At 40.2% G+C, this 18,392-nt stretch overlaps 1 protein-coding gene across 2 annotated transcripts in view; it reads left to right on the plus strand.

Annotated features, from left to right (window-relative positions):
* The first annotated feature begins 1,913 nt into the window (after positions 1-1,913).
* Positions 1,914-18,392, plus strand: part of LOC137561459 (uncharacterized) — a 52,235-nt gene continuing 35,756 nt past the window's right edge. For both annotated transcript variants that reach the window (XR_011030022.1, XM_068272755.1), the window contains exons 1-4: positions 1,914-2,392; positions 2,495-2,554; positions 6,755-6,901; positions 15,966-16,010. Coding sequence is in view for 1 of the 2 variants with exons in the window: in XM_068272755.1 (XP_068128856.1) it covers positions 2,261-2,392; positions 2,495-2,554; positions 6,755-6,901; positions 15,966-16,010 (384 nt within the window). In the remaining variant the exon portion in view is untranslated. The remainder of the gene's footprint in view (positions 2,393-2,494; positions 2,555-6,754; positions 6,902-15,965; positions 16,011-18,392) is intronic.

The following is an 18,392-nucleotide window of genomic DNA, read 5'->3' on the forward strand; positions in this document are numbered from 1 at the left end:
GCTAGACACCAATCCTTACATTCTCTGACAGCAAGCTAATTACGTTAGTCAGTGTTACATTAGATAATTAACTATTTGGATTTTTGGATGAATAAGCTTATGAGAAACATTCAGACATTCACGGTGGGTGTTGCATTGATTGTGACAGCAGGAACCCAATGCAACAGACAAGGGAAGGGGCACTTGTTGGGTTGTATACAGTGAAGCATATAGTCAATGAAAAGCATGCTTCATTGTCACTGCATGTAGTGCGTTATGATGATGCATGTCATTATACTGTAACGCACCTGCCACACTGTGAATGTCACTTAGGTGGTGGATTGCAGTGCGTTAAGTTATCGTCAAATTAATAATAAGTATGACCCTATGTTTAATATACATGTCCATTGTGAATAGGAAGATAGAAGCTCACATATATTAGTTTTGTAGGCAGCAATTACAGTATATATGGAAATGAAAATATTCCTGAAAATAAATCTGTAAAGGATACACAAATGACAAATGACAAATGACTATCAGGCCATTGCTGGGGGGGGGGGGGGGGGCAATGACTTTACAATACTGTACCATTATACTGTTTCTACGCATCCATGGACTTACAAGTTGGAACATTGTTCTGAAAATTCAAAAAATGCAACAGAAATTAATGAATGCTTAACTGGCACACTACTAGCCCCTTCCATATTATTGTATTGTGCTATTCATGCCTCTTTTGTTTTGCTACTCACCAATCCCCATTTACAAGTTATAATTACCATCCATAATTTAACAGAAGTTGTGTATATAGCAATTCCATAAAGCACAGTGTGCTAAAAGTAGCTCTGAGATGTCCCTACCTGCAAGTGCCACTCTTGGCATCTGTCTGGTTTGCCTATGCCTAAACACAGCCGTGGTCATTCAGAATTGCTCCTGACAGAAATCCCAGGTAAACTCATCCTACCTAATAAAAGGCAAGTGTCGCTGCGTCCAATGTCCTTCCGTCAGAGCTTTTTGTACACTGCGCATGTGCAGGGACGCAGAGACACTGCCGAGAGCCGGAGAAGGAAGGGGCCAGAAGGGGCGGGCGTGTGTGCGTCATGTGCGGTGGCGTGCGCGCGATGAGTGCGTGGTGGGCACGCGCATGCGTGCGGCCCATTAGGGACAGGCTTAGGTCCACTAGTACATTATAAATCGACAACTGCATAGGTGTACAATCAGCATTATAGGTATGCAGTGTTCTCCCCAGGCTCTGTTAGCCGGGTGCTCCACCCGGCTAGTTTTGGTGAGCACCTGGCTGTCATTGGCTCACCTCCTCCTCTGCTGTAAGCAGAATTGTTCAGAGAGGTGCCGGCCCAGCATTCTCTCATGTCGCCCCACCCGGCTACTTTTTCATGCCACCCGGCTGGAAAAAAATTCTGGGAAAAACACTGGTATGCCCTTGTCTGTATCACATTTCATTGTCTAGGATGATTATACCAAGTCAACTAGGAGCCAATGGATAATCCTCAGGACATTTATTAGTTTTCTTTTTGTTTTTTGTATGTACATCCGTCACTATTTTGTTGCCTGCAGATAGTACAAATTTTCTCTTTAGTTTGGTGGCTTACAATAGGGCATCAATGTCTGACCTATTTTTATGTGAAATTTATTCTAACTCAGCTTGAAATTTACATATTTCCAGTCTCTGAGAATAAGATGCTAGTAGAATTAAATTCTGTAGAAGAACCGCTATCTGACCTATATATCAGATTTGTTGTGGGTGTCTGATTCTTTTTCCTACTTAAATTCAAGCAGGCAGCTTCTCTAGCAGTCAGACAGTCTTTCGTGATCAGTCCAGGTGGCAGCTGCAAGTCTTCAGATGTCTTTGTAACTGCTGTACAAGTTCAGAACACAAGCAGAAGAGGCATTCATTAATAAATACTTAGTCATAGGAGGATTTATTGTTTTTCTTTTGCTAAATCCACATTCTTTCTCTGCTAAGACCATATGTAAATACTTCCGGTTCCTGTAAGCATTCCAGTCTCACATCTACAAAGTGTAGGAGAATACAGAAGAGCAGGAGAGAGCAATGAGTAAGGTGAAATCTGACCTCGGCATGGATATGTAAACCTGCAGGTGGAGACTTGGAAACGAGACGTGGTACAGGACAACTGAATGGATGGGAAAAGTCAATCTTTGAAGCACAGAAGAAGCTGGAAGGAGAGGGAAATAGTAATGTAACTGCGTGAGAGTTCCCTCGCTGTTATATTTCAGCATGTCCCATCCCTTCAGTACCTAGATCATGAGATTGGCTGCTACATGTGCTTGTCTGCTCCTGATGCCTCTGGCTTTCATGCAAACGTTAAACAACTGTACCATCAATATTACAAAGGCACCTTGTAACACCTTCATGAATTTTACATACGAAATGGAGGTAAGTGACAAAATACTGATCATTTTCATATCTATTGCTTGTATTCGGTGAACTGCGGTATTACTAATGGGATTATTAACTTCGTATGATTTTACTTTACAGAATGTGAATGTCTCAAGAAAGCGGGTTCTGGTTTTCAAGCATCACTTTAATCAGCTGAGTGTAAGTCTGGAATGTGAATTAATGGGTCTGTTCATATAGGCAGGTGCTTACAGGATGAAGTGAAATGATATTTAAATGATGTGGAGGGCATTTTGAGGTGATGAGTGTAGATTCTAGGTGACGTTAGGTATTGAATGTATGGCGGTAATGATGGAATCCTCACTGTGATTAAACACAATTCAGTAATTTGTGGAACCCAATCAAAATCTATTCTCTGCATGGGGACTGTCCAGCGACTGTATGGCAATGCACAGTATGACCCCCTGGCACAGACCCAGAGACAGTTTGTGGTCCCTATACAATAGTTTCAGAACAGGCGCAATCCAAATCATTTTATTGAAATGTTTAACTTTTGATATTTATGTAGGATCGGTGGCACTATTTTTCCCAGTTAGTGTGGCTTGATACTGATTGTTATATATAAAGCAAACTGCAGTAAATTGTGCATTGTTGGGCTGACAGCAGAAATGCCGGCATGTATACAAAGCAGAGCTCTGCCCTCACTCACTCCAGCCACCCTCAGAGTAAAAGCCAGCAACGCTCACTAATTTATGTTGAGGCACACATTGCACAGAGAGTCCATTGGTGTCACTTGCAGATCATTAGTGATTCATTAGTGGGAATACCATAGGCAATATGGCAAACCAGAACTGATGATCTAACTGTCTGCTATAATGTGGAATACAAATTGCAAACTCCATTTAGGAAGAACACAGTATGGTTGCTAAAAAGAAAGCTGATTAGCTGATGTGTGATTGCAGTGGGTCACAAAGGCGTCTGCAGTGAGATTTTTTTTTTGTAATAAATCCAAGCTGTTTTAAATTTAATTACAACTTGCTATGGAAACATGAATGTAGATGTAATCCACAGCTAGGGAAATCAGCCTTTACAGAGAAAGACTCAAGACAGCTGACAATCAACAGCCATCGTTACCGATTGTTTTCTTTTTTTATCATGTTAATTGGTAGGGCAATTCACAGATGATTCTTTCTCTGTGTGGACTTATTTTAGTATTGTTGGATTCCCTGTTCCCTCCTAGCATCCAGGACAGTACAGCAATTTCATGAGTCATTACTGTGGTGTGTCTCACATATCTTATAGACGTAATTGCACAACCACTACACCTATTCCTTTTGGCAACCATCACTATGATCTGATAAGACTCAGCTGAGGGAAAGAAAATTCTAACCACTTTATAGCAGGATGTTTTTAATGAATGCACTCTAGGTTTTATGGATCACTTATGGCATTCCCACATAGGATACTCAGGAATCACTGGAAATCCCTGAGGCAGGGATCAAACTTCAGAAAAAATGAATCGCTTTGCTGCACATCAAAATATATAGAGAAATGCATGTAATGATAGTTTATGGTGCTGCTGCGTTTTCCGGAGGCATATGTGATACTGCATAGTATTCGAAAAAATGACTTTTCTGCATAACACATGCGTTTTCTCATTGACATCAATGGCTCTTGTAAGAAAATCATGTGATAAAATGCACCACAAAATGCACAATTGTGAGGCAAAACACTTGTGGGGAATCGGCTGCAATTCCAGCAGATGCAAATGTGACCCCGCGGCCCGCCCTTAGTAAATAAGATGCATAGAGGATACCAGCCATCAGGCACTTCCAGACAGGGACGGATCTAGACCAAGTTGCCCCAAGTTGCGCCTGGGGCAAGGTCAGGTTTTGGCGCCTAAACTGCCATTCCCCATCCACATTTTGCCGCCTTTTTAAGAATTCAACAAACTGCACCTGGGGCAAGAGACCCGCTTGCCCCCCCCTAGATCCGTCCCTGCTTCCAGAGAGTCCTGGAGGATAACAAAACATTTGTGCATTTTCTTTTTAAGTTGTGGTTCTCTTTTGTAGTATTTATGTACCACATACCGGTATATTTGTCCGTTTAGGAGTCCAACATTTTGTCAAAGCTGAGACAGATCCAGAAACAAACAAAACCTATATATGAAAGTTGCATATCCAAACATAAAATAGATACAGCACTCCGCCTATTCAAACTCAGCGAAAGCACGCAAGTTGATTGTTGATCCCTGAGGCGAATTTGTGTGATCTGAGGTGTGGCTATGTTTAGTCACTCAGCACAGTGATATATGCCTCTATCAAAGAGCTGCATCTTACCTGCATATTTTCGTTCCAGTCTTAACTACTACGCATTAAATTGTATTACTTGTCTGATCTTTTCTTAATAATATCTGGGACATTTATTAAAGTGAAAGTTCAATCAAATGTTGCTGATTTTGTTTTAAACCCTGCCAGGCATTTATTGATCATTTTAAAATATATTGCTGTACTTGGCAGTGATAATAGTAATTATAAAGTGATCTAAGGTTAAATAGCTTACTAAATATTACTTTTACTCTGCAAACTGCTTAGTCTGATATTAGAAAAATATCCCCGTGTAAGTTCCAACATTCAGGTGATAGGATTTCTTATTCTCTTTAGCAGGGGATTTTTCAATAACTAGTAAGGTCAAAAGAGGTAGACGACAGATATAAGCTCTTTGTTAACCTTTCTCAAAATTATTACAGTGTACACCCCGTTATGGGGGTAAGACACCGCTAACAGATACATTTATAAGCAATAAACACACATTGCGTTATGCTTTTAATCAAGTAATAAGTAGTTACCGTAGTTAGTTTTGTTATATGGTATATGCCTCATTCTTTCTGTTTTCTAATTAATTTACTGTGACGACCATTAAGAATCCTCTTGTGTCCCTGCCAAGCATACCGCAGCCATTCACATAGTTCCAGACCTTGCTGGCAATTGGACAGAGCAAACAAATTCCATGCTTCTTGTGAAACAGGTTTGCGTTAGCAACCATAGCACACTTGAAATGACATCACAAGTCTCTAGGTAACCCTACTATCTGAAAAAAACAAAAAAACAAAACTGGCACTCCAAAACTCTTCTTGCAGACTCTTTCAGTTTACGTGCTGTCATACATTTTTGTTATAGTTTTTGTGGTTTGTGTGTGTGTTTGAGAAACTTTCATTTACCTCCTGACATGGTTTTATTGAGTGTGGAAAGAGTCACCTATTCTCAAAGCAGATCTGTGCTAATATCTCAAAATCATTTCTGAGGGTAAGGCTTACACTGTGCAACACTCTCAGCAGTGTTTTTTTTGTTTTTTGTTTTTTTTTTAAATGACCTTGTACATAGTCCTGTCAGCCCTTGCTGCACTTATGTGTGGAGGTCTGCCCAACCATGGATGGATCCCACCCCATCTGACTGTTTTATAGCCTTTGTATTGGATCACATACTGGAGAAGGACTTCTATATCTTGAAGCCTGTATGTAGATCCAACATGGCTTTATGTCATATTAGTTTTTTTAAACATAACTATTGGAGAGAGGATGATATAGCCACATACAGTACACCCTATGCATTCTGGCCACCAGTCATTGTTTTCTACATTTTTTTTACACAGCTTGGTATATCTCAAGTCAATCCGATCATTTTGGCACAGCAGATAGAAACAGCTACTTATCTTATCAATGAGCTTCTGGCTAAAGTAGAAGTTTCAGTAATAACTCTTCCAGCAACTTGGATATATATATATATATATATATATATATATATATATATATATATATATATATTAGTAGTAATTTGTTGATTAGTGTTAGTGCCAAAAATACATTCTAAAGTATTTTTCCCTATTAGAAAATATTCAAATTTTACCTGTGAAAATGTGATATTTGTCTAAAAGCTCTTCAATAACTGTTAAATAAGAGCTGTTGTCGATTGGTTCATATCACTGTGTGCAGAAAAGGTCACCCAATGGGGAGCTGTACAGAAGAAAGCATTATTTTCAGAAGTGAGAAAAACCAGGGTCAACATTTGAAAGAATAAAAAAAAGTGTGTGCTTCATACCATACTCACTTCAGGGTTCTTCTTAGGCTTCCAATTCAGAATGTTGGTACTCACACCCTAGGCCCAATACTAGAGTAGTGTCTGCACCCCTCTGATGGTAGCCCAGACAAGAGTGTCAAATGTATGCAATCTTGTGCAGCTTGTGACTGTACCAGGCAAATTCCAGGCTGCATACATTTGCATAAAATGAACATAAACTTTACATCAACTTGAAATGAATAGCATCTCATAGACCATCTCTAGTGATATTCTGTCCCATTGCCATGTATTATAGTTATTACTATTGTGTTATTTTATTTTACAGGATACAGAAAAAGTATGCCTTTTAAAAAAGGTAATTGAATTTTATACATTAGTAAACCAAGATGTATGGAGCACCAAAATCCCAGAAAACCGTGTCTGTGAAATGTACACCAATCTAGTATATTTTGAAGATCACTGCCTAAAATGTGTAAGTTTATTTATGTAGCTGGCTGCTGTACATTGCATTCCTATGTGTTGTGCTTCCTAATCTGCCATAACATCAACACTAATGAATCTTCACAATTACCTTGGTAGGCATCTCTGTATCCATAGCAGTTTGTACAGATGAGTCTAAAGGTCCTGACATTAGGAATGGAATTGTGGGAATGCTAGAAGAGATTTTGTTCTCAAAATAATTGTGCAAGTTAAAGCTATACATGACAGTGCACTAAATATTTGCTGTTTATTTCTGGGTGCAAAGCATTGTTGCATGTTAAAAAGAGACTTGGCTGTCAATATTTCAGGACATCCAGTACTTTGACCTTTTCATGAAAGATGATGTTCCTCGCCTGTTTGCGTCCAAATTGTTCCCTGCTATTAATGATATAATTCTGCTAGCCCCTCCTGTCTCATGTATATAGTGTATATTGTTTCATCTTGTTTTACATTTGAAACTATATTTTCAGAGATATGTACAAAAAAAGCAGGGGTCGAGTGGAGCGTAGACGCTTTTTTCAGAGGGTAGACGTCGTCCACCCTGGCCTGTGTGGAGGGGAGCAGCGCAGAGAAGGAGAGCTCCTTCCCTCACCTTGGGGCTCCCCCTCCCTCGCTCTCCCCTCCAGAACTAAGTCTTGTACTGTGTTTGGCAGTGGGCGGAACTAACTTCCGTCTTGCTCCAAGCGCCAGAAGTTCTGGTGCCGCTGCTCTTGTCTGGACCAGACCAGACTAGCAGCAAATGCATTAGACCATCCCGCGCCTGCAACAAGACGGAGGTAAGTTCCGCCCGCTGCCAGCCGCCGCACAACACTTAGTTCTGAAGGGGAGAGCGAGGGAGGGGAGCCCCAAGGTGAGGGAAGGAGGGGAGAGACGTCCCCCCTTCCCCACTGCTGATCCCACAGCTCTCCTTCTCTGTGCTGCTCCCCTCCTGCTGGGGGGACACCTGGCTACCTATTCTGGGGACATATACCTCTGCCTACATATAGTTCCATAGTTATTTTGGTTGAAAAAAGACATACGTCCATCGAGTTCAACCAGTACAAAGTACAACTCCAGCCCGCCCCCTCACATACCCCTGTTGATCCAGAGGAAGGCAAAAAAAAACCCACAAGGCATGGTCCAATTAGCCCCAAAAGGGAAAAATTCCTTCCCGACTCCAGATGGCAATCAGATAAAATCCCTGGATCAACATCATTAGGCATAACCTAGTAATTGTAGCCATGGATGTCTTTCAACGCAAGGAAAGCATCTAAGCCCCCTTTAAATGAAGGTATAGAGTTTGCCATAACGACTTCCTGTGGCAATGCATTCCACATCTTAATCACTCTTACTGTAAAGAACCCTTTCCTAAATAAATGGCTAAAACGTTTTTCCTCCATGCGCAGATCATGTCCTCTAGTCCTTTGAGAAGGCCTAGGGACAAAAAGCTCATCCGCCAAGCTATTATATTGCCCTCTGATGTATTTATACATGTTAATTAGATTTCCTCTAAGGCGTCTTTTCTCTAGACTAAATAAACCCAGTTTATCTAACCTTTCTTGGTATATACTGGGGACATATACCCCTGCCTACATATACTGGGCACATATACCCTTGGCTATATATACTGGGGACATATACCCCTGCCTACATATACTGGGGACATATACCCCTGATTACATGTACTGGGGACATATACCGCTGCCCACATATACTAGGGACATATACCCCTGGCTATAGATACTGGGGACATATACCCCTGCCTACATATACTGGGGACATATACCCCTGCCTACATATACTGGGGACATATACCCCTGCCTACATATACTGGGGACAGCTATACACCTGGCTACATATACTGGGGACTACTATACACCTGGCTACTTATGGAACATATACACCTGGCTACCTATTCTGTGGACATCTATACACATCAATACACCTGGCTACCTATGGGACATATATACCTTAAGTGTATTTTGGGGAACCGCTGCCAGATTATGTGTATGTTAGGGGAACAGCTGCTGCCAGATTACACGTATTTTGGGGAACTGCTGCCAGATTGTGTATGTTTGGGGACCACTGCTGCCAGATCACATGTATTTTGGGTGTTACGTGTATTTTGGGTGATCCGCTGCCAGGTTTCGCATATTTTGGGGAACTGCTTCCAGATTATGTGTATGTTGGGGGAACTGTGCTGCCACATTGTCTATTTTGGGGGGACCACTGCCATATTATCTGTATTTTGGAGGAACTTTTACCAGATTACGTGTCTTTTTGGTGAATTACTGTCAGATTACATTTATTTTTGTGGAATACACTACGGCAGAGCTCAAAATTCAACGGCAGACCTTTTACATCACTGCTAAGGTCATGTATATTTGGCCCCACCCATGACCACACCCACTTTATGCTTGGCCACACCCATTTTTTGGCACGCCGCAGGGGTTTTCGGGGTCAGTCCACTCACCTCTTTTCATAAGACTAGACCCCTGATAAAAAAGCTATGACATTATACAAAATAAAATCTCTGTGACTGCTGATTTAGACCACATAGACCAATCCAATTCAATTTTGATTATAAGTTTTCTCCTAGGAGATAATTTTTAATCTTCTGTTCAAAATAGCTTTTCAGCACTCTGCAATTGAAAAAGTACCAAAAAGTAAGTGAAAAGTTCTGTCAAAATTATCCTGAGTATTTTCTTGCTTGCTAGTGGTTTAAAAGGCATTTTACTGATAAGGTATGAAAATATCACCTAGGAGAAAACTTAGGAGAAAAGGTGAATTGGGTCTATAAACATCAGCTGCTAGATGTCAAAGTTCAACTGTAGACATACAAGTAAGAATGCTTAAGTGAAGGCAGTAATGTTGATGTAATCAGGAAGGACATCTGGTTCAGATCTGCTGTCAAAATGAGCAGTTAACCACAAGAAACCAATCTTTAAACTAGTGCAACCTACTGTGGAGTGTGGAGAGGTTTCCTGCAGGTTGGTTGCTTAAAAGCCCCAAAAGAAATGATGGTGTTTGTTTGCAAAAAGTCCAACAGTAGAAGATAGTTTAAGAGACAGCCCTGTGTCTTATAGATACAAAAGTCCAACAGTAGAAGATAGTTTAGGAGAAAGCCCTAAGTCTTATAGATACAAAAGTCCAACAGTAGAAGATAGTTTAGGAGAACGCCCTAAGTCTTATAGATACTGGGTGTGAAGTAATCATCCTAACTTAACAGTTTACCAGAGGCATTACCATCCAGATGCTATAAACCTACCTTGAATTGTACTAAAAGTAGCTAATAACCTACCATAAGAGGACATAGGTGTCACATAGGTAGATGTTAATCGTTTTGATGGTACTGTGCACCTCAAAGGTGCAGCTTTCATTTAAATCAGAAGATAATTTTATCAACTTGAATGCTACCAAGAAAATGAGTGATCTATTATTTAAAATGTTGGGTTTTAGGAATTTGACTTGTATCACTACAGATCAAAAGGAATCAAGGACATTACAATGATTACTAAAAGTGTACAGATGGAAGAACTCCCTTGAAAAATTAGTGATGATGCAAGGTTGATGTGTACCTTCAGATAGCAGGCACCATTGGTAAACCCTAGACAGGAAGTGGTCACACAAATACCTGTGTAAGTACATAGAAGCTGAAAGGGAACAATAGTTCTGGTGAGGGCAGTAATGTTCACTGCTATGAATGCTGAGAGGCTAGTAGTGCAAAGTGTTTGTTGGGTACAATATGGGATGATCTTAAATCTTTTACTAAAACTTGGAGAAACAGCATTTCAACGTCTACCAAATTTCTAACTTGCCAAATGCACATGGTAAAAACTGAGGAAGTTGTCATACCTGCAGAACAAAATAGAATAATCTATTGTTTATGCTAATTATTTTTCCAAGCAGAGAATACTTCAGACTTAATATGGATTTCTGACCAACTTGAGTGTTTACAGAGTGATCAGTACTGGGCAAAAAAGGCTCTTCAATAGGTTTTACGGAAAAATGAGAATGTCTTCTCTTGGCATGATGATGATTTTGGTTATAGGGAAGCAATTATTCATATTATCAACACTGGGGCCAATTTCTGCAATCAGGAATGCTAGTGGAACACATTTCCCAGGTTATTTTAAAGAAGTAAAAAGTCCACTAGAGAAAACATAGGATGGAGAGATAATACAAGAAAGTCAAAGTCCATTAGCTGCTCTAATAGGGTTTGGAAGATATGAGGATGGGACATTGTGTTTCTGTGTAGACTATATAAAGCTGAGTTCCAGCACTTGCTGCATAGATTCCCCATTTCATCTCAAGAACAAAGAAATTGTTAGCCTTATTGGGCCTGCTTACTAAGTTGGAATGGAATCTACTTTTTTGCTGCCTTAAGTGCTGTGAATAAACTACTGGTGCAATATATGACAAATAAAAATCAAGAGGATTGACTGTCTGGAAGAATATCACTTATTTCAACCCAGCAGGCATTAAAGAGGTAAATACAGCAGAGCTTCACCCAAAGCAATTATCAAGATTCTTCATTCTGATAGGAAAATGTTGTTGACAGTATGAGGGAAATACAGTTAATGGTAGGCTTATTGGAAATGATTGGGTCAGTAAAAAGTAAAAAATAAATTTCAGAATAGGTTACAGTTAGGGAATAATGAAAGAGTGTAGGTTAAGATCATGTTTAGGTGACAGGCTCTGATGGCGCTAGGCATTTGGGGGGAATAGGGTAAACCCCATCTTAGGCAAAGATGTAAAATTACAATCTAATAACTTAGTGATTACAGTGGTCCAGTGCTGACTTTTTTATATGATACAAAGCTCCTGCAGCTAAAAATACTCTTAACGTTTTGATCTCGTAACTAGATGCTGAGCTTATCAAATCCTTTTCAGGTTCTGTGGATAGGGCCACTGCTGATGTTTGGATTGCATCATCTTGCTTTTTATATTGAAAAGGAGCAGGCACAGACTGAATGTTTCTAAAGGCTGGGACCCACTAAGAATCGCAAACCACAATCCCAAATGCTAGCCTTTTCAATTGTGGTTTGTGACATATAAAACAACAGTGAATTCCACCAGGATTCTCTGAGTGTTTCGAAGGAATGCAATTTTACCCACATTCCTTCAAATTAAAGCACTCCGAAAATCCTGCAGGTTGATGGCTACCCGGTAATCACTAAGATCTAATTGCAAGCACTGACAATTAGCGTAGTAGAATAACCCTCATAGGGTTCCACTTTTGTAGCTCTTTGATGATCACTGGCAATCGCTCCAAAAGAGCTTCTTATTGGGTCTCAGCACTAAGAAAATTGCAACCTATAGCAATGAGTGTTCAGGGCCGGAAGTAGTCAGTGTCTGGGCTCATGACCAGTTACTGTGATCATTTTACAATCAAATCATCAAGAAGCTTGTAGACAACCAAAACAGTTCTGCAAATGCACAGTGCCTACACAAATCTAAGAACATTTGTCCCTGTTGTAAGGATTACACTTATGTGTATGGTGGGTGAAGGAGAAGAGCACGGGATCCATGTAGTCCTGATTAGCGTATGGCAGGGGATAATAAGGGGTTATGGTTAGGAAAGTAGTAATCTAGACATTGTTGATACTATTCTATTTACACCCTGATAACTCGCAGGCAGACGAATGGTTCTGGAATTTCAGTACTGTCTGCACTGGCAGTCAGTATAGTAACTACTATATACCAACTGTTAGTACAAGGGAGAAAGGAAATGTAATAAACACAGTGTTTCCTAAACCTTTCCTAAAGTCCCACCAACGCTGCATGTTTTGCAGGTAACCTCATATATGTCGAAGTGGAGTCTTTGGTGTCTCAGCAATGTGCTTTAACTACCCTGAACGTCAACCCTTGGTGGGATTTCAGAGCAGATTTGGGAAACACTGGAAAGATTGCAGGTATATTTGAACATATTTGTATATATACACATGTAGTCCATATTTGTTTTATTGTTACTATAAGAGCAGATTTCACAGATACACTGGATTTAATTTAAATACCTATTCTAATTCAGTGCATAGCTTTAAACTTCAAGCATGAGCTGCTGATTTTTTAAAGTATTCACATTTTGCTAAATTCAATTCTTATTAAACATCTACTGATGTGAAGGGAGAATCCTTAGATTTAAAAAAAAAAAAATTAATCAGTGCTAATGCATGTAAATTGTCTTGTAAGGGGGTCACCAGTACTGTTCTGAACTGATCTATTAAAGTTGACCTGAACTCTTGCACAGGACAGAAGGAAACATATAGAAATGCACCCTGTATGTATTTAGAGAGCTTACGCTGTCTAATTCCCCCTCATCTGTGTTTAAGCACAAGTTGTAATTTGATCCATCAGCTGTGTCAGCTGACTACCACAGCAAAGAGCTAATTGATAAATACAGGAAGTTAACAATATAGCTGATTCCATGAAAGCAGGAAGTAGCGACACTGAAGAATTGTTGCAGGATTTGTATCAGCAGTAACAAAGAAATGTTTTTCTGTATAGGTTATTATGCTATTGCGTATCTTTTAGAGCAGAGAGGACGTTCTGAGTTCAGGTCTGCTTCAATCCAGCACATTTAGGTTACTTTGTTTATTTTGAGCAACTAATCATTTCCAATAAAAAGAAATAGTTACATAAAGTGACAGCTGTACTAAAATAAGTAAACATAATCATTTGGCAAACAAATTCCCAATTTTCAGAATAATTTAGTGACGGTGAAGTGTAATGACAGATATTTCTGTTCACTTGGAGAGTGCAGTCATATACAGAGAGCAGATTTAAATCTTTTAGATCTCCTTGCATAGCGTGCCTGATAAAGTGATGATGATCTCTCTGGAATGCTTGCTATTATAATTTATTTATATATACACTGTACAATTTATGGTAGATCAGATAAACAATCGTACCACTTTAGCTGCTAGCTTTGCACTGCACCATGGAGTACAAATCGATAGCACATGTCCAATCTATATCAATATTTGACTTATATTGTGATTTAAAATACGGTCAGATGCACCATTGTTTGCAGTAGATTTGTGTTAGGTTTGATTTTCTCATTGAATCTAACATCTAATCTATTAAAATGTCTAACAGTGTATGCCTAGCTTTAGCCAGAAAATGTATAAATTGTCTACATTTTCCTGACATCGGCTAAAATTCGCTTTTTTAGAGAGAGATACCTAGGAGTCAAAACCCCAAAATAATATCTAAATGCATTTCTCTTTTATTGCCTAGTCCAATAACTGTAATCTGTCAATTTGGATCATAGGGGATGCAGAGGTTGCAATGGAACTAGGGCTCATGGATCATAGGGGATGCAGAGATTGCAATGGAACTAGGGCCTGTGATTCCTAGGGGATGCAGAGATTGTAACAGAACTAGGGCCTGTGGATCATAGGGGATGCAAAGATTGCAATGGACCTAGCCTGTGGATCATAGGGGATGCAGAGATTGTAATAGAACTAGGGCCTGTGGATCATTGGGGATGCAAAGATTGCAATGGACCTAGCCTGTGGATCATAGGGGATGGACCTAGCCTGTGGATCATAGGGGATGCAGAGATTGTAATAGCACTAGGGCCTGTGGATCATTGGGGATGCAGAGGTTGCAATGGAACTAGGGCCCGTGGATCATAGGGGATGCAGAGGTCACAATGGAACTAGGGCCCGTGGATCATAGGGAATGCAGAGGTTACAATGGAACTAGGGACTGTGGATCATAGGGGATGCAGAGATTGTAATAGAACTAGGGCCTGTAGATCATAGGGGATGCAGAGATTGCAATGGAACTAGGGCCCGTGGATCATAGGGGATGCAGAGATTGTAATAGAAATAGGGACTGTGGATCATAGGGGATGCAGAGATTGTAATAGAACTAGGGCCTGTAGATCATAGGGGATGCAGAGATTGCAATGGAACTAGGGCCCGTGGATCATAGGGGATGCAGAGATTGTAATAGAAATAGGGACTGTGGATCATAGGGGATGCAGAGATTGTAATAGAAATAGGGACTGTGGATCATAGGGGATGCAGAGATTGTAATAGAACTAGGGCCTGTGGATCATAGGGGAGGCAGAGATTGTAATAGAACTAGGGCTCGTGGATCATAGGGGATGCAGAGGTTGCCATGGAACTAGGGCCCATGGATCATAGGGGATGCAGAGGTTGCCATGAAACTAGGGCCCATGGATCATAGGGGATGCAGAGGTTGCCATGGAACTAGGGCCCATGGATCATAGGGGATGGAGGGGTTGCAATGGAAGTACTGCCCATAGATCAGAGGCTCCTCCTTAAGCAACTGCATATGTTTTTCAGAGTTGCTGTAGTGGTAATGATCACCTATTCCCCTCCTATCTCTTACACTTATGTCACACTGGAGTTGTCCTTGACTCACAGGCTTTGTTGTTCTATACAGTGTTCTCCCCAGAATTTTTTTTCAGCCGGGTGGCATGAAAAAGTAGCCGGGTGGGGCGAGATGAAAGAATGCAGGGCCGGTGCTTCTCTACACATTTCTGCTTACAGCAGAGGTGGAGTTAAGCCGATGACAGCCGGGTGGTCACCAAAACTAGCCGGGTGGAGCACCCGGCTAAAAGAGCCTGGGGAGAACACTGCTATATCATGCAATTGTTAAATATATGCAATGGTGGGATAGAATGGAGGAGGGGCAAAGTGTTAAATTCACTGTGGGGTCCATGGCTCTGCAGATACACCACTGCACTGGAGGGCACTTCCCCTTGATATCCATTGGTTACAAACTATGCAAGCAGTTCAACAGCTTGAAGATGAAAATTACTGTACTTCTGGAGAACCTACAATAATTTAACATCAGACATTGGCTATTTCAATTGTAAAATCATTTAATGAATCATTTAGTCTAGGAGAACATATCACTAGATTGAAAACCGTGCTAAATATTGCAGGCAGAATATGAAGGAGAACTGGTTTAACCACCTACAGGAGTCTTTTACAATATAGTAATAGTCCCGCCTGAGGCCAGGAAAAAATAATTTCAGCTGAGACATGAAAGGCAAGGGGTATTTAGATACTAATCAACTTCCCTTCATATTTTTAAAGGAAATATGCCAAGAAATGTTTGGAAATAAGACACAAGCAAAGAAGGTAAGTCAAACTTATTGGTTATAATATTACACTTTACAAAGGTTGCTTATTTTCAGCTAGTGTTTTTGCACTGTTCACATTCTTAGATACATTTTCTTACACCATTCAGCTTCTCAGAATTGTAAAACTGGTGCCTCAGAAAGATTTCCTACAGTTGTCAGTCACAGATGTGGCTGATGAGTGTATACAGAGCATGTACTACACACTGTTGGTATTACTGCCACCAGCTGACCATGAGTACTGGTGGTGGTGGGCAATACCTGTGAAAACTGCCAGTATAACAAAGATGCCAGCCAGCTCATCAATATCATTATTTTAATCTTAAAGCATTTTGTTTGCAAGAAGTCCATATATCCAGTGATTCAGGAGGGACCCCATTTTTAACGAAGGCAGTAGTTCAAGGTAAAGCTTGTGCAGGCCAATTCACTCCCTCTCGCCATCTGCACATATAAAACCTCCATATACCAAATGGCTAATGGCTAGTGGTGGCAAAACCTTTGTACGGGTAGATCGCAATAGCCATGGCAAAGGCCAACACATGTTTTATATTAAACTATTGTGTACCTTAAAAAAGAGGTCCTTTTGGGGCGGGGGGGCAGAGGGACTAATTAACTTATCTGTATGTTTTGGGGGTATGGTAGGAAACTGGAGAGCCCAGAGGAAATCAATGCAAACACACATACATGTTGTCCTGGCCCAGATATGAACCAGGGACTCTAGTACTGTTAGCTATACACTATGCCACTATGCCACGATCGTAAGTAAGCAGCATATCCCCCAAATAACAGTACGGGGGATTATATACGAAAAAGTAATTTTTCATCACAAAAAAATTGATTGCATATCTCAAATTGTTTTTATCTTTTGATCTATCGACTGGTAGAAAATTCTGATCAATTTTTGGAAAAAATTCAAGAGTGTATGGTGATTGTTTCGATTTTTCAAACAATACAATCAATTAAGAAAAATATCTTTAGTGTTTTGTCATCTTTTAGTTTCAAATACTTTTATTGAATATAGCACAGCACAAGCAGAACATATCAAGTTATGATAACATTAGCAAATGTCTTACAGAATTGGAAATCAAGGCTGAAGATTGTTGCTCGTAGACTGAAGATATATAGCTATATTATACAGTAAGAAAAAGAAAATGAAGAAGATAACAATATCAGCAGTATAACATTACGCTTAATTATAGCATAAAGAACGATAGCTCCTAATTAGTCATAGACTGAGGAGCTATATGGAGAGACACTCTATCCCGCTTAAGGGGATGTGAGTGTTGTCAGGTTCATTAACGGTACAAGGGTGGAGGCCGACCCAGGAGGGGACGGAGTGTATATTGGGTAGCTATGCTCTCTGTATGCAGATCGAGTCGGTAACAATGGTTTAATCGTGGGGTTATATGTAGGCTACTTTGGATGTTGTATCCTTAGGTCTCCTCTCGTATGGATCTGGAGACTCCTCTAGAGCATGCCTTGTCTAGCTATGGTTGCCATACCTTGGTGAAGTGGTCAAAATGGTCGGATATTCTAGCGTTCAGTTGTTCGCATTGCATGATATAATTAATTCTATCTCGGACTTGCTTATATCTCAGATCTGGTTGTAGCCATAAGTGAGCTATATGCATTTTTGTGGCTAAAGCAATAAATTGTGTTAGGTTGTGAGAGGCATATGGGATTTCTAATGGTTTGTAGCCCAGTAAGAGTATCTTAGGGTCAAAGTCTATAGGGATGTTTAAGTCATTTCGTATAAGTGCGTGCATTTTTTTCCATAGTTTGGATGCTTTTGGACATGCCCAGAATATGTGGTATAGGGAGCCTATGTTTGGGCAGCCTCGGTAACACTGGGAGGATTTAGTGTTATCAAATCTATGGATTTTTTGTGGGGTCATGTATGCCCTATGGAGCAGCTTTATTGAGGTTTCAAGCCCTGAGCTGTATAGACTTCCTTTAGATAATGTTTCCATACATTCTAGCCATGTGTTATCGTCTATTGCTTCTCCTATATCTAATTCCCAGTCTGCTTGGTATTTATGGCGGAAAGACTGTGATGGCTGGTTGAATGTTGAGTAAAGTAGAGATAGAACTCCTTTCTTGGTTGGGTCATTTAAGCATATACGTTCAAATTCAGTGGTGGTAATGTTTCCCCGGTGGGTAGAGAGGGACGAGGCGAAGTGATATATTTGGTAGGTGCGAAAAAATTCGCTCTGTTGATTAGGACTGATGTCCTTTAGTTGTTGGAGTGTTGGTAATTTATATCCATGAAGGATGTCCTTTATAGTGCATAAATTAGCATTTGTCCATTTTAGAAATGCTTGATGGTTGAGCCCTGTAGGAAAATCAGGGTTCCCACAAATTTCTGCTAGCATTGAGGTTTTAG

This window comes from Hyperolius riggenbachi, chromosome 3 (genome assembly GCF_040937935.1).
Source record: "Hyperolius riggenbachi isolate aHypRig1 chromosome 3, aHypRig1.pri, whole genome shotgun sequence".
In the NCBI taxonomy this organism is placed as follows: Eukaryota; Metazoa; Chordata; class Amphibia; order Anura; family Hyperoliidae; genus Hyperolius; species Hyperolius riggenbachi.